Source organism: Pleurodeles waltl, chromosome 2_2, assembly GCF_031143425.1.
Source record: "Pleurodeles waltl isolate 20211129_DDA chromosome 2_2, aPleWal1.hap1.20221129, whole genome shotgun sequence".
NCBI lineage: Eukaryota > Metazoa > Chordata > Amphibia > Caudata > Salamandridae > Pleurodeles > Pleurodeles waltl.
The window spans coordinates 511796349-511812683 of NC_090439.1; the positions used below are offsets into that span (position 1 = coordinate 511796349).

Consider the following 16335-nt stretch of genomic DNA (forward strand, 5'->3'; position numbering starts at 1 on the left):
TGGAGCTCACCCTACAAGCGACCGATTGCACACTGAGATTTTCCCCATTTACTTCAATGGGAGTCATTTGACCATTAAAAATACTCTATTTGTCAACGCTTTAAAAATGTACAAGTCCGATTGTGTGTAAGATAAAAAGTTCCTAAAAACAAGAAAAAACACTAACCATTACTTAAAAGATAGAGTGATTGAAAAAAAAGGTTTTTCTAAATAGCAATTCAATTCTAAGCTGGCGTAAAGTAAATTAAGGGGCGATTTACTACTTGGCAAATGGGATACTCCATCACAAACGTGACGGATAGCCCGTCTGCTGTATTACGATACCATTACATCCTATGAGGATCATAATATGGCAGACAGGATTTCTCTCACGGGTGTGACAGAGTATCTCGTCCACCAAGTTCTAAATCAGGCCCAAAGACTTGGTTCCAGTGGGGATAGATGCCCCTGTCAGGTCAAAGCTTTGGAGTCAGGTCAAAGTTTTGGTGTCTAAATTAAGATAAAAATCTGTATGCATAAATGAAATTGCTATATACACAAATGAAAAGCATGAGTATGTTTGCACTGTTTATTCTTTTTTTTTCTCAAAGGGGGAAATACTTCCCCCTTGAAGAAGCTCTTTTCCCTACAGTATCACCAATCTTAGGGTCTTCCATCCCTGCCCTGCCATGAAAACTGAGGCGCCAATGAGGTTGACTGGGAAGTTATCTGCAAACGATATTATGAATGTCCACAAGCTTGCAAGGTAGTGAGTGCTCACGATCTTTTGCAATCTTTTACACCCGTAACCCACCCTGGAAAACCAACAACCCACCAGCGCGAGCACCTTTATGTACAGAAAAAAACACCCTTGGGGTTGAATTTGGAGATTGGCTAAGTGCATTTAGTGGGGCAAGAATTCAGGATTCGGTGTTAAGGTCAGTGCTACTGACTTCGGAATTGGGGGACCAGGTTCAAGCCTCTGCATCGGCTCAACATCCTGTGATTGTTGAATCTGGGCAAACCACTTAATCCCCCCATGCCTAAAAAAACATAACTTACACTGAGAAGCTCAAAAAGCTTTCCGAAGTAGGCCAGAAAGTTTTGAGTGTTTCCTTGACTTTCCTCTTTCTTTGCACTTCTTCCAAGATCCGTTCTGCAGCTATGGTGCTTTTTTGTCTGCTCTGTGTGGCTGTACACATCTCTACCCACAATAACTTGTGCCAGTAGCAGAAGATCGCTTCCATCTTACTGCCATGCAATTTGTGCTTAGTTTATCCCAGTGGCTGCAGATGGTGGACACAGTACTCATTTATGGAGAAGGGGACTTATGTTTCATCATCAGACCTTGACCCAGAGCAAGATAGTCAAACGTCAGAAAGGCAAAAAGGGGGAAGAAAATTATATGAAATCAGTGGCAAAGGCAGGAAGTAGGGATAAAAAGAACCTGCATAAGTGAGATCAAGAGACAAAAGGGTTAGGCTGGTGAAAGAAAGAGGTTTGTGGTAAATCAAGGTCAGGGATCCTTGGTATTCAGTACCTCAGCTGGTGGGCTGCTGAGAAAAAGTCTGAGTCACAGCAGATTTTTTTTGGTGTACAAGTAAAGCACTGCATAAAATATACACTAAGTGAACCTCTGGGGTAGCAAAAGCACCCGTGATAAACCACGTCGTCCTGGAGAGCTCTGTGGATTTTGCAAGGTTGCCAGTATCAGATCTGAGCTGCAGGCTCCCTGGATTACGAGGGAAAAACGGAATGGCTCTGAGGTCAGCACGTTTGTTCAACAGCATATGATTTTCATTTAGCTTCTGATGCTAAATCTTTAGCTTTCCTCCCCTTAAGCTAGGCACACCTGCATACTGCAGCAACACGCTTTATGCTTCTGTCTAATTTACATAATGTATTTGTTGAAACAGATCGAGGTGCTGAATGGCGGCGTTTTAGTAGTTCAAGTCAGCATATTTCAGGGCGTATCCCAGTTGTGGATCATAAATGGGACGGGGCATGTTGCAACAAGACCGCGTAGTAGGATTGATATTAAAACTGTGCTCAGAAGCACAGGCCTTCATCCCCGGCTTTCTAGGCTGCATGTCTAACGTGAGCTATAATGGTTATCATCACTTGGCTCTTATGATCACGACATGAAACGAGTCAAAATTTGGTCTCACTGGAAGCGATGGCCTTACGGATTCTGTAAGGGAAGCACACGTTTATGGCTCCGTATTGCCAAACACCATGGACAATTAGCAGGGGGAAATTAAAATAGTTTTCATACTGTTGGCCAACAATACCACACTATTAGCAAGATAAAGAGGTGAGAGTTCCATGTCAGTAGAATCAGCCAACAGTTGTCAAGTGATGACCTGATCCAGATCCTTTAGTTATATATTGGACAGTATGTGCCCCGTAAGAACTATTGGGGCTGGGGCAGTGTCAAGAAAACACAGTCAAGGTGCCCCAATCAGCCTTAAATTGACCGATTAATTACCATAATGATATATCAACATTTTCTCACTTCAAAAAGCATTTATTAACAAATGTATGACTTTACAATACACACACATATATATACAACAATATATATCTATATGTGTGCATAATATTTTTTCTTTACCACCCAATACCCCTAAACCCTAAAAATACCCTTACTACCCTATACCCTTACCCGTGCTTAAACCCTAAAAATACCCTTGCCATCCTATACCTCTACCCATCCCTAAACTCTAAAAATACCCTTAACCACTCTATACCTCTACCCACTCCGAAATCGTAAAATCACACTAACCTGTATCCCTATCGTTCACTAACTAAAATTACCATTACCACCTACACCTTTAAATAAGATAAGCAATCTTACACACACACACATATATATACACGCTTACCTTAACTATACTTACCTTGCGTGGTAAAGGCATATGCGTTGAAGGCATGCGTGGTAAATTATGCGTGGAAAAATGTTTTCCTTTATTAACTATTTAAGATCAATAAAAACATTTTTGACGAGTACAAATTATTCTGTTTGTCTAAGAAGAACACACAACATACATACTTTATGACATTTCTGGTTAATAGATACCCTCTGATGTAAGAAAAAGGTCCATATATCTGTATTGTAATCAATTGTTCAATTATAGCGAAATGGGGGACATTTGGTGTGTTTACCCTTTACCCATTCACAACAGCCCTCAATGTAGAGATTTTTAGAGCAAGATTTATTTTCCAAAGATATGAATGTGTGCATAAATTAGATGCACATGAATTGAGCTATTATTGTAAAGGACGTTTGCATGCATGTAAGTGTGCAGTTTTGTACAGTAAGAAACTAGTCTAAGACTGAAGAGCTCTGTTCACAACCAAAGACAAAGCTAAAACGAGGTCAATGAATGAGTAGAAGGAAAGTTGGCCTCTGACAGTGGAAGTAAACTATTATTTTGTAGTGATGTAGTACTCTTTAAAGAGGTATTTCTTTAGCTGTTTACCAAATTGGCTCAGGCGTGTGGTGGTCCCGATTGACCTGGGAATATCGGCCCAGGTCTTGGGTCCCAAAATGGAGAAAGCATGTTGCCTTTTTTCCTTCTTGCACTTCTTTGACTTCAGTCTGAATGTGTCTTGGCATCTCGTGGAGGTGGGAATCCCGTCACTCAGATATGCAGGAGACCTATTTGTGATGGTTTCACAGATATTCTTGTTGAAAACGTATGTATTGGTACAAGTATGTAGCTATGTTTCATAACGCATAGAAGCAAAACATAGCAATAGATGAATAGAACAGCCAATAAACCCTCCTATTTCTGCGTCTCCAGCAATTGCAGATTCTGCTTCCTCTCCAATTCAGTGTGTTGGACCTTTCATGAAAATATTAACATCTGTTGGTGTTCATATAGCACAAACCCTTGCTAGAGTTTCTTGATAGTTACTGATCAGTGATTAGATGGTGGACCCCTTGTGCAAAGCTCTCGCTAGAGTTTCTTGATAGTTACTGATCAATGATTAGATAGTGGACTCCCTGTGACAATATAATTAAAGGGAGATTAGAGGGAGTAGGACAACATCCAAGCCCTTAGGATCCCTTCTAAGAATAGTTGCTTCTTGTAAGTTCTTAGTTCCCAGAGCATAGAGTTAAAAGAAAACCATCGACCTGGACAGAGAAAGCTCTATTTCTCTCTTCCACTGTAGTGCATTGAAATCTAGGAATCTTGTTCAGAGACCTTCCCTGCTGGAGGGTATGGAGAGACTGTCAAAACCTGCCTGGCAGGAACACTGGGCACGTTTTATAGGTAACTCCATGGAACAACACATGGGCTTAAATATTATTCCCTTGGTCAATGATAGCTAATCTTCTCTTAACAGTCATCTTATTGCTCAGTCGTTGTAATTTACCTGGAAAGTCCGTGCTCTTGTTAGCAGGCTGCTTATGTTTGTGTTGTCTTTCACCATGCAAATAAAACCATAAAAATATATTAGAAAAGACAGAACTTTCGCAATAAATTTTCCAATCACCATGGGTTAAACCAGGGTGTCCACCAGGTTGTCACAGTTCACTGCACTCATCTCTCTCCAATCGACCTAAACTAGTCACGTGACTGTGGTGTTGGTCAAGTCGAGATGGTTCTTCTAATTGTTTTGCCTGTTTTGCTTTTCAGAACTGTCAACATAACACTGCCGGGGACCACTGTGAACTCTGTAAAGAAGGTTTCACCGGAGATGCCCTACAAGGCACATGCAGCTTATGTCCATGTCCACTCGCTGTTCCTTCCAACAGGTAGGGTACCTTCTTGTAGAAATTAGGCCCTAAATGTCTCTATTTTACTTGGCTAGTTACTCATATGGCATGGGGGGTAGGGCAACAATCTGTCTTTGTGTAAATGCCACAGTGTATTATTCAGAATCGCAAATTGAAAGTCGCTGTTCTGTCGCTGCTTTTAATGGCTGCAGTGTGGAGCTGCAGAATCTATTTTGTAGCTGCTAGATTTAAGCGGTCATACAGAGGAGAGTATTTCGAGTTTTTTGAAAAAACATTTTCACATCCTTTTCCATGTCCTGTACTGTGTTACTTTAGTACTGTTGTGATGCAATGTTGTCCTTTGTTATTTTTTTCTTTGACGCTTTTTAGGTCTGAGTGTTTTAAGCCCATCTGTCACTGGATCTATAGCTTACACCCTTCAAAGAGTGAGATTTGGGTCAACCATTGGCGTTTTTCGACTAGCTTGTTTTTAGCCATTAGCTAGAGACTTTGAATAAAAAACATACAGGGGGTTATTCTAACTTTGGAGGAGGTGTTAATCCGTCCCAAAAGTGACGGAAAAGTGACGGATTTACCACCAGCCGTATTACGAGTCCATTATATCCTATGGAACTCATAATACGGCTGGTGGTATATCCGTCACTTTACCGTCACTTTTGGGACGGATTAACACTCCTCCAAAGTTAGAATAACCCCCACAGTGTCTTCTGGCTCAACAACAAAAACACTTTTGAATTATTCTTTACAAATAACTTGCACCCAAATTTAAAGTTTCCTTACCTCTAAGGACAAGACAAGGACTTTCAGTGATCCAGGCAAAAGAAACATTTTTGTGATGAGTTCCCCCATATGCTTAAGTAAAAATCATTTATTGCGCCATCCAGTGATTTCAATTGCTGGCACAACCACTAGCTGGCCCTCTAAGACTGCCCAACCTCGCCTGATGATTGTGTCATCCTCATATTTGGACTGGCCTATAGGGCAATCTGGCAGTGCCTGAATGTAGGAAAGTCGTCTCTTTCTAGCATGGTTACCCCCACTTTTGGCCCATTTCTCAATGTGGTTGACTGTGTCTACTGGGATCCTGGTAACCAGGACCCCAGTAGTTGTGCTCTCTCCCTCTAAATTTGGTTGTTGGATACTGTTAACCCAGTATTCCACTCATAATTGGCATACAGGTGCCCCCTTAAAAGTCCCTAGTATATGGTACCTAGGTACCCAGGGCATTGGGGTTCCAGGGGATCCCTATGGGCTGCAACATTTATTTTGCCACCCATAGGGAGCCCATGCAAAGGCTTCTGCAGGACTGCCATTGTAGCCTCCGTGAAAAGGTGCAAGCAACCTTTCACTACCATCTACACTGCAACAGGTCACTTATAAGTCACTCCTATAGCAGTCCTTCTAGCCCTGAAGGCAGTTGCAGAGTAACTGTGTGTGAGGGCACCCCTGCACTAGCAGAGGTGCTCCCACGACCCCTAGGACCATTTTCCCAGACCTTGTGAATGCAGGGATGCCATTTTACGTGTGCACTGGACATAGATCACTACCTATGTCCAGCTCCACAATAGTAACTGCAAATATGGCCATGTTTAGTATCAAACATGTTGGAATCATACCCCAAAGCTTTTGCAAGCATTGGTTGTATGATTCCATGCACTGTGGGGGCTTCTCAGAGGACCCCCAGGACTGCCATTACAGCCTTCTGAGGTTTTCCAGGCAGCCCCAGCTGCTGCCACCTCTCAGACAGGTTTCTGACCTCCTGTTGCTTGGGCAGCTCAGCCCAGGAAGGCAGAACAAAGGATTTCCCTTTGGGAAAGGAGTGTTACACCCTCTCCCTTTGGAAATAGGAGTTACAGGCTTTGGAGGGGTGGCCTTCCAGAGCCTCTGGAGATGCTTTGAAGGGCACAGATGGTTCCCTCCTTGCATAATCCAGTCTACACCGGTTCAGGGACCCCCAGTCCCTGCTCTGGCGTGAAATTGGCAAAGGAAAGGAGAGTGACCACTCCCCTGTCCATCACCACCCCAGGGGTGGTGCTCCGAGCTCCTCCAGAGGGTTCCTGGGTTTTGCCATCTTGGATTCCAAGTTGGCATGGAACTCTAGGAGCATCTGAGTGGCCAGTGCCAGCAGGGGGTCAGAGCCCTCCCCTGATAGGTGCTTACCTGTGTAGCTGACCAATCCCCCTTTCAGGGCTATTTAGGGTCTCACTCTGTCTTGGGTGGTTCTTCAGATTCGGATTGTGAGATTCCAGCAGGAATCCTCTGCATCCTTTACTTCACCTTCTTACTAAGGAAACTGCATCTGGACCCTCCAGGAACTCTACGAACTGCAACAAAGAAAAAAAGATGACTTCTGCAACATTGTATCTTCAGCTTCTGCCAGCAACTGCAACTGTTTCCAGGTCATGCATCCACCGAGGATAGCCTGTCTTCCGCCTCTACCAGAAGAACAAATGAATCTTCCTTGGAGTGAAGAAGTCACTCCCCTGCTTCAGCAGGCACCCCTCTGCAGTGTCGACTGGTGGTTTGGGTCCCCTCTCCTGACGAGGTGCGTGGATCCAGCATCACGGGTGGTGCACTGAAGTGGTCCCAACGGTCCTGACTTCCTACTGTCCAACTTTGGTGGAGGTAAGAGCTTGCCTTCCCATGCAAGACAGTACCCACATGCACCACGTGTGTTGCAGTTGCCAAGGCTTGTTGGCATCCTTCCACAAAGTTCTCCATTCACCATGCAGCTTTGGCCCCCAGCACTCCTTCCTGTGACGCACAGCTTCCTGAGTGGTTCTCCGGTGGCGTGCAATCCCTTTGTGTAGTGCTGCATGGGCCTCCTTTTGTACCTTCTTTGTCCCCATGCTGTGGGACTCCTGTGCATGCTGCCTGGTCTTCTGAGGGCTCCCCGAGTTGCTGAGAGCCCCCTCTGACTACCCTCCTGGTTAGAGTCCACCAGGTCCCTCCTGGACCCAGGCAGCACCATTTCCGCTAACCGCAAGCTTTGCGTGTGCCAAGGCTTGTTGAGGGAATCCAGCGACGCACACCAGTCTGCAATCATCCATCTGGCGTGGGACATCTTCGGCACCAACCAGGAACCCTCATCTGTCTTCTAGGGTGCAGTACTGACTGTTGTTCTTCACCGGTGGTTCTTCTTTTGCACCTTCATCCGGGTTAGCAGGGGTTCCTGTTCTCCCTGGACTCTTCAGTGCTTCTTGGACTTGGTCCCCTTCTTCCACAGATCTTCAGGTCCAGGAATCCATTGTTGGTGTCTTGCAGTCTCTTCTGGTTCTTGCATAATCTTCTTCCTCGTGTTCTTGTGTGTTCTAGGAAAGTTACTGTGATTTACCCCTCCTTCCCTGGGCTCTGGGATGGATTCTATTACTTACCTTTGGTGTTTTCCAATACTCCCAGCGCCCCTCTACACACTACACTTGCTTAGGTGGGAAAACAACTTTCTCATTCCACTTTCTTAGGATATGGTTTGTGTTCCCTCTAGGCCCATTTCTAACTATTGTGATTTTCACTATTTGCACTGTTTTCTAACTGTTTTTACAGCTATTTCTGCATACTGGTGTATATATTTTGTGTATTACTTATTTCCTAAGGGAGTATAGTCCCTATGGAATTTCTGGCATTTGTGTCACCAAAATAAAGTACCTTTATTTTTGTAACACTGAGCATTTTCTTTCATGTGTGTGAGTACTGTGTGACTACAGTGGTATTGCATGAGCTTTGCATGTCTCCTAGTTAGTCCTTGGCTGCTCATCCACAGCTACCTCTAGAGAGCCTGGCTTCTAGACACTGACTACATTTCACTAATAAGGGATAACTGGATCTGGCATAAGTTGTAAGTACCTTTGGTACCCACTACAACCCAGGCCAGCCCCCTACACTGAAGGACTGGTGTTACAATTCAGTGCGTGGGCCGTTTTTTTGGGCTGTTTGTGGGCCAATTTTATCGATTATTGTGCCGTTTTTTGCTGTTGATTTTCATGATAATACCAAGAACATTCCCTTCAGTAAGCATAAATACATAGTCTCCCATACCCTGCAAAGCACCTATACAAAGTGTCTTACCAGTTAAAAACTGGCCAATTCACAAATGTGGGACACCTTTTTTAGCTGCTTGATTAGCTAATGGGGAGCACTTTCTCTGGCGCCAGGGCCTAATTTATTATCCCTGTCCATTCCTGGTCAGCCTTGCCTACAATCAACCATCCATGAAGTGATCCATTCCTTCCTTGTTTGTCGTCTCACTGTACAGTCAAACCAACTTTGGTTTTCAGAATGGCTAAAAGAAAAACAAATCATCTCCACTGAAGTGCTTCATATATAACATATTAAAACCTGACCAGATTTTAATACTTGTTAGGTCGACCAGCTCAACTACAGTTTGCATATCTCACCCTTTTGCTCCAGTCCTGCTCCACAGCACTCAGGTTTTTGCAGTGTCTCTGAGTCTAATCGCACCCCAGTTTGGCATATGCAGCCTTCTGTTTCAGATGTTAAGTTGGCAGTTGTATTTAAGTATCTGAATTCAAATCTACATATGATCAAGATGCAGAAAACAAGATGGTGCAGAGGTGTAAATACCGACAAATGGGACAGAGTTCCACATGACAACAGCGATAAAACAAGCAGCTCTTTTGCAGAATTGGATTCATTTTATCCTGTCCTCACTGGTTCTGTGGTTTCTGTTGCATTCTAAGGGACACTTCTGATTTTATAACAATAATGACACCCAAACATCACCAGAACCCTGATTTATGGGATCAGCCCTTCAGCCCATCCTCTTTTTCATATATATCAATAGTTTTCTGTTGTGCTCTCTCATTCATCCGGTCCAGACATATCGTAAAAGGAAAGTTCTGAATTCACTATGATTTTGTACATTGAATCTCATGAAACCTGGAAAAATGTGGGGCAACTTGCCACCTACGTGAGATAGGCCTGACACAAGCTAACATTCACATCGCATGCCTGAGGGAGACAAAGCACCTCAGGCTTGCATTTGTGATGGAGTCGCACCATGTAGCTGTGTTGTAGCCTGCACTGCTTCTGTTCTCCATATTCTTACAGGACTTCTGTTTGTGACAAGAACCTCAAAGACAGTAGGTCTGTCATTCGGTGCCCTCGCCGTAAGTGTGGCACACATATGCTCAAGTGGACAGCTATTTCTTTGGGAAATTACATTGAAGCTAAAGTGAGCATGGGTCTTTATTTGATGAGAACAGCCAGCCATTTGCATGAAAGACAAGGGGAGCCCACTCCATTAGATGGTAGAAGTATTACATTGTCCCTGAAAGGATACTCACAACCACCTCCAAAACAACAAACCTCCCCCGGTCCTGGGTAGAGGTACAGGTATCCCCCCAACCCCATTGGGGTTTTTACCCGTGGGGAAAACCTGTTGAAGTCCCCTTTCTTTCACATATGCAGTGTTCTTCAAAACTTGGGTTTACACCAGTCGGTGATCCAGGTCTCTTCGGCTGGTTGGAGTTGTTTAGGAACATTTTTTTGACACAACCTTCGTGCTCCACCTTGCCATCGGAGTCTCATATGAATGGATATATTAATCAAAAACAAGGCAACCCAATAACCCACAGGGAACAGGGCATGTGTAACAGGAAAAACAGGACTTTTTGTGGAAAGCTTACAGTGATTCTTAGCTGTCAGACACTATTATGTACAGAATACAATAAAGAACGGAGGAGGACCTGTGTGTGTTCTTAATTTTTATTTATTCATCATCTGTGAGAGCAAAATTTCTCCACTGGCATTTCTTTCAGCAAATGATCTGCAATAATATCAGCAGAAAGAGAGGCAAAAATGAACGAAATATGGTGCACGCAGCGCAGTGACAAGTGATTAAATGTTGAGGGCATCGTCTACATGCAATAAAAAAGAAGCACAATTAAGATGGATACACAGAACAGTTTCAAGTAGTCGAAGAGAATTAGTCAGTTTTCTATGGTTGTCGACTTTTCGACCTCGTGTCAGTATTTGGACCATGTCATCTCGAGGGCTGTACTTGAGAGGAGCCATTTCTCATAAACCGCCCAAAGGGTCAGTATGTAGGAGCACCAAGGACTGAATATATTAAACAAGGATCACAACGCCGAGTTCACTAATCATCACACTTCAAATGTCAATAAAGGTCAATAGAGGTTAGAGTACCGAGTTGTAACTATTGGCGTAGATGAGTCAAAATGTGACATCTTACATCCTTTAAAATGCAGAGTCTGTCTGACAGCTAAGAGTCACTACAGACTCCTATTTATGAAGCCTCAAGCTAGCTATGAACTTTGGCGCCAATCCATACCTCTGTCGATACTGATTTTAAACAACCATCGCATCTCCATAGCACATGCTTTCATTGTAGACTCCTCCACAGCAGTGATGGGTTACAGCTGATGAGGGCAGTTCAACAATCCTGGCTACTACCAGCAGAAAGATATCCACTTTTACCAGCACAGTAATTCATTCGGTGTGAAGGACCTAAAGCACTAAGCAACCATGTTAAGGAGTCGTCTGCAGCAGAGGTAAGATAAGCAGTAGTAACTGTAAGAACAAGCTTTGCAATGCAATTGGTCTCGCATTTCCTTGTTAGTGCTATTGACATAGTAAATTCATAACCAGACTTTTCTTGCCACATAAACGGGTCAACTCTGCCTCATAATTTCGTTTTTTTCTGCCTTATAATTCCACTGGCCCTGCACACAACTAAAGCACTTCCATGTACCTTCTTTCTTTACCTGCAGCAAAAAAATGTAAATGTTGCCATTTAGCATCCTAATTTAAATCTGCCATGCCAATTCCATTAGAATACCACTTTCACCACCCCACCATCAGAGTTGCTGGCTGGCTAACATAATTCCCCAAAAAAGGACACAAGACTGCCACAGAGGAGACATAAACTAGAAGGGTCACCCAAACATACCAAGAGTGTTCAAACAGTCATAATGTAATAAGGATGTTAAGTTGGTCTGAATCATGGGCATAACTGTAATAAGGAAAGATTATTAAAACATATACAATTAACCCATAAACCTTTATTAGGAATAAACTTTTGGCATTAGACTGTAATGCTCAAAACAACCCATAGAGGGCACCATAACGAAAATATCATTTGTAAGAAATATGGTCATGTAACCATATTGTTAGCCTCTACAGGGCATAACCCCATGAAAAAAACAGGAGAAAATAATGCAGTGTAACCACATAGAGCCCCTAGAGGTTGTTTTTCGGGCTAGCAGGCCTATTGCAATGATATTACAAACAATGCCTTCAAAACAAAATGTCTCCCAGCTGTAAAACAAAAGTTCTAGCCATGAGAAAGCTTAAAAGAAACGGAATGATGGGAGAGGTTATTATTTTGGGGTCCCCACTAACCTAGTGTGAGGGCCCGGAGATGATGTAGACAGAAAGAGCGATTTGAAGGCGGTCCTAATGTCCTAGGAGTTATGAGCAAAAATGTTTTGTAAAGGTTTCCATGCCACGAATATTTGAAATATGTTGATATGGCTGTAATGGTTAGGCCAGCCCATAGAGAACACCACAATGAAAATAGCATTTGTAAGAAACATGGTCATGTAACTATATAGTTAGCCCATAGAGAGCATAACCACACAAAAAGAAAATAGCAGAAAATAATGGAGTATGACCATATATAGCCCATAGATGGCGTAGTGCATTACACATTTTCAGGGGTAGCAGGTCTATTGCAATGATATTACAACAAGTCCCTTCAAACAGAAGCAATTCCCAGCTGTAAAACAAAAGTTCCAGCCATGAGAGCACTCAAAAAGATGGGTTATAATGTTGAGGGCCCCACTAACGTAGACAAAAAGAGTGTGTCGTGTTGAATGTTTTGGTGGTGGTCCCGTTGTCTTAGGACCACCACAGGCTGGGTTATGAGCAAAAATGTTTTGTAAAAGTGATGCCCTGCAAAGCATTATGGGGCAAGTTTGCAGAGTGCAGTGAATATTGTAGTATCGGCTCTCCTACTGTGCTGCTTTTGCTTTGAGGATTTCTGTTTTATGTAAAGAATTGCCAATTTTGTGTTTTAAGGGGAGAGACTCAAGAAATGACAGATTAGGTAACTGTGAACAATGTGACCAGGGCTCCATTTCTGTCGATCGAGTTCACGCTGTTGTGCCTGTTCGCGCTATGGCTGCCATGCAGCACAAAGGGCAGAGACAAAAGAAAAAGAAAAAATTGTTCGCCCATGCTTAAGTATATCGGCAATCGTGCAATAATCCATGCAACAGGGGCAGCCAGCAAGGCGTGACAAAAACCACCTCAAGGCAGGACACACGTGAAACATTTACCAATGACGTCAAGTAATTTTTGAAAGGCAAGCCCAAGAATGAATGAAAGTGATGGGCATGAGATAGACATGGTTAAAAACCCACAATACTTACAACAGGTTAAAGCGCTTGCGCGTTTGACCTAAAAACTGCACAGAGGATCCATGCCAGCTGCTTTATAAGTAACCGGGTGGGTGTTCTTACCATGTTCCTCATGAGATTATCTGCAAGATTTCTGATGATTACAGAGAACGTGATCTGCGACTAAGACACATTTTAGATATACTTGATAATTGTATGCTTCAAAATGACCAATAGGAGTATGGAGGTTCTTTCTACCAGCATTATTTGAATATAGTTTGCTCTCCTAGCTCTTCTGCTACAGCTGCCTTCTTTGAATCCCAAATGAGATCTCTCCCAACACTTCCCATCGTCCACTACTAATGATCTTCTGGGCTGGACGCTCTCTCTAACACTAGGGAGGAGGCTGGCAGAGCACTGGGTATTTGTGTAGCACACGTTGTTGCCAAGGTACACACAGGCTTGTTCATTCTGCTCCTGGGCAAAGAGCTGAACAAGCTGATCAGTAACCAACATCCATAAACAGGCTACACATTAAAGGGATGACTTAACCTGTCAGATCTTGTTAGGCTGGAACACATCTGACATTTTTCAGCTCATGGATTGCCCAATTTGAAGATTTTTACATATTTAGAGCTGACACTTGGAATAATAGTCACATGCAATGATTGAATCTGCACGCAGTGTTTCTAATTTTGTATGAAAGATCCTTTTCAAGACCATAAACGGGAAAGGCCTCTAAATAGGAGCAGCTTGGTGGAGGTGGAGTAACAAAGCTTAAGGAGGCCCCTCTGCAAAGTACCTGTAGGGGCCCTCTGCCCCCTGGACTGAGTCAGGATTCTGCTGCCCCCGCACAGTGTATGGTGCTGAGGGGGCCTTCTGGAGTTCAGACCTCCCCCCCACCGAGTCACGGGGGCCTTTGTTACGCCACTGCCTGGTGGGCACACTCAGTATCCATTTAAATGACACACTCAGGAGACAGCTTTGTTGGAACATTTGAATGACACCTTTACAGAGAAAGTTTTTTCATTAAAAAGAACACTATGGAGTACCTACATGAAGGTATGAGGTGTGGAAAGAGTATGGGGAAAGCATTAAGAAGGATGAAGAAAGAGGCAGTTCATAACACATGGTTTCCTCAATATGGTTCATAATTTTGTTTCGCTACAGCAGTAAAGTATATGTACCACCCACTATCTCTCATGTTACCTAATACAGTAAAATATATAACCTTTAAACTGATTTTAATGTCTCAGCGCTCATTGGCTCATGTTCATTTTCAATGCTAAGGGGCACAATAAACATGAAGCAGCCCAGACCTTGTCCTCTGGTTGAAAGCTGAATATATAGTCCTAAATAAGGGCATTTCGTAGAATGCAAGAACACACACTGGTTTATTTGCAGACGTAGCTAGCAAACACAAAAGCAACTGAGAAGTTTTATGAACAACTTGTATTTGTTCATTCTTTGCAATTTAAGAATTACCCTTCACAGAATTGAGCTCTCGCTGGAATTTTTATAGGAAGATGCACAGTAGTCAGTGGTTGTTACTCTTAAGCAACAAACAGAGGTCCTACCTTCTCGTTTTTGACTGCAGAACTGTGTATTTCTCTAGCTAGTTCGAACCTGTGGCCTTCAAGACCCCTTCTCAATTTGGAGAGTTTTAACAATCTGGTTGCAAGTCCTCCTCTGAAAGTGAAAGAATTCTGACCTCAGCAAGTCCTCTTCATGATATTGCCAGACCTCCTCCAAGACTACGTATTGTGTGGTTACTTTCATCCAAAAGCCCAGAAGCTCTTAGTCATCAACACTAAATCCAGCAATAAGGAATATCCAGTGTCATTAACAACCACCACGAGATCTTACTGCAGTACCTATGTAACTCACACTACTTATTAAAATGAATACTGGAGACCGTGACGCCTGCATTTCCAGCTCAGCGTCAAGTTCACCACATTATCAGAGCACATCAGTCACCATAATGCATTATACACAACTCTGTCCATGTTATGCACTCTCCACGCATCCACCTTCCAATTCACATATGCAGTTGAGTGAGTGCCACATGAGTGGCGTTTGCTTGCTGGAAAGAATATTAGAGCACAAAAACTTCCAACCAGATAGATTCAGTGTGTAGTACTTTAAGAAAGCATGACTAAAAGAGAAAACACAACATCCAGGAGGAAGGATAATTTTCCTTGCGCCTCTGATTATAACATAGCGTTTGCGTTCAAATGTACTGTAATGAATCATCACAGCACAAAGTTGGTGAGCAACTCGTATGTATGCTCTAGGAGCTGTATGAAATAGGGAGCTACTTAAAGGCAAATGTAATTGTAATTGCAATTGCAAGTGGGAAGCCCTCGACGTCAAACCTGCCTGGGAAGAGCCAGTGAAACATCTTTGCATCAGGGAACTCTTCATCTTCATTGGAAGTCAGTGGTGGCTTCTGCAGGTGGCTGAAATATGATCTCTTTTATTTCACCATGCTTTTGGTTTGCTGTTTTTTGAAGCAGTGACAGTAGTTGCTGGCAATGCCCAACCTAGAATACTCCAATGGAACCAACATCTCTGCTCTGTAGGAGATAAGGAGCTATGATTGAATCTTTCAGAAGACTTTTAATTCATATTTGATGGAGCTGACATTTTGGGTCCCGTGATGATTTCAAGACACCACAGTAACTGCCACAGTAGCGTTATTGAGAGGCATCACACCTCAAGGATCGTCCCAAAGCAGAAGTAATAGATTTTGTTGGCTCTGTTTTTCATATAATGAGTTCTCGCGCAGCAGCCCCCATAAAACAAGAATAGCATTCCTTGAGCAAGATGAATATCTCTCCCTCTGCCCAAAATCCTGTTTCTTGCCTTGAAATTATGGTGGAACATGAAAAGAGTCCAAAAGACACTACTAAATCATAAATCATAATGTTGTATGCATCAATCACAGACTTAGGCCAAATGCCTCCATATTCAAGTACACTGCCCCCACCACCAAACTTGTGTGTCTACTAGAGAAAAATTCACTGGACATCAGGAAATGTGTGTTATTTATTGTGAATGCATGGGAGAGCTTAATTAAGTCAAAGCGTGGTCGATGCAGAACTTCTAAGGACTCTGAAAGATCCAATGTTGCATCCCCTTACTATTAAAGGGTTGATTCAGTTACAGAATTTATGTACAACTCTTGTTGGAAGGTCTATGACAGTTCATTACAATAAAATTAAGTGAATG

The 16335-nt window shown here is 43.0% G+C and overlaps 1 protein-coding gene across 2 annotated transcripts in view; it reads left to right on the forward strand.

Annotated features, from left to right (window-relative positions):
- The window catches only part of LAMA3 (laminin subunit alpha 3), a 933952-nt gene that overhangs the window by 832619 nt on the left and 84998 nt on the right, over positions 1-16335 (forward strand). For both annotated transcript variants that reach the window (XM_069220025.1, XM_069220026.1), the window contains one exon: positions 4626-4744. In XM_069220025.1, the coding sequence (XP_069076126.1) occupies positions 4626-4744 (119 nt within the window). The remainder of the gene's footprint in view (positions 1-4625; positions 4745-16335) is intronic.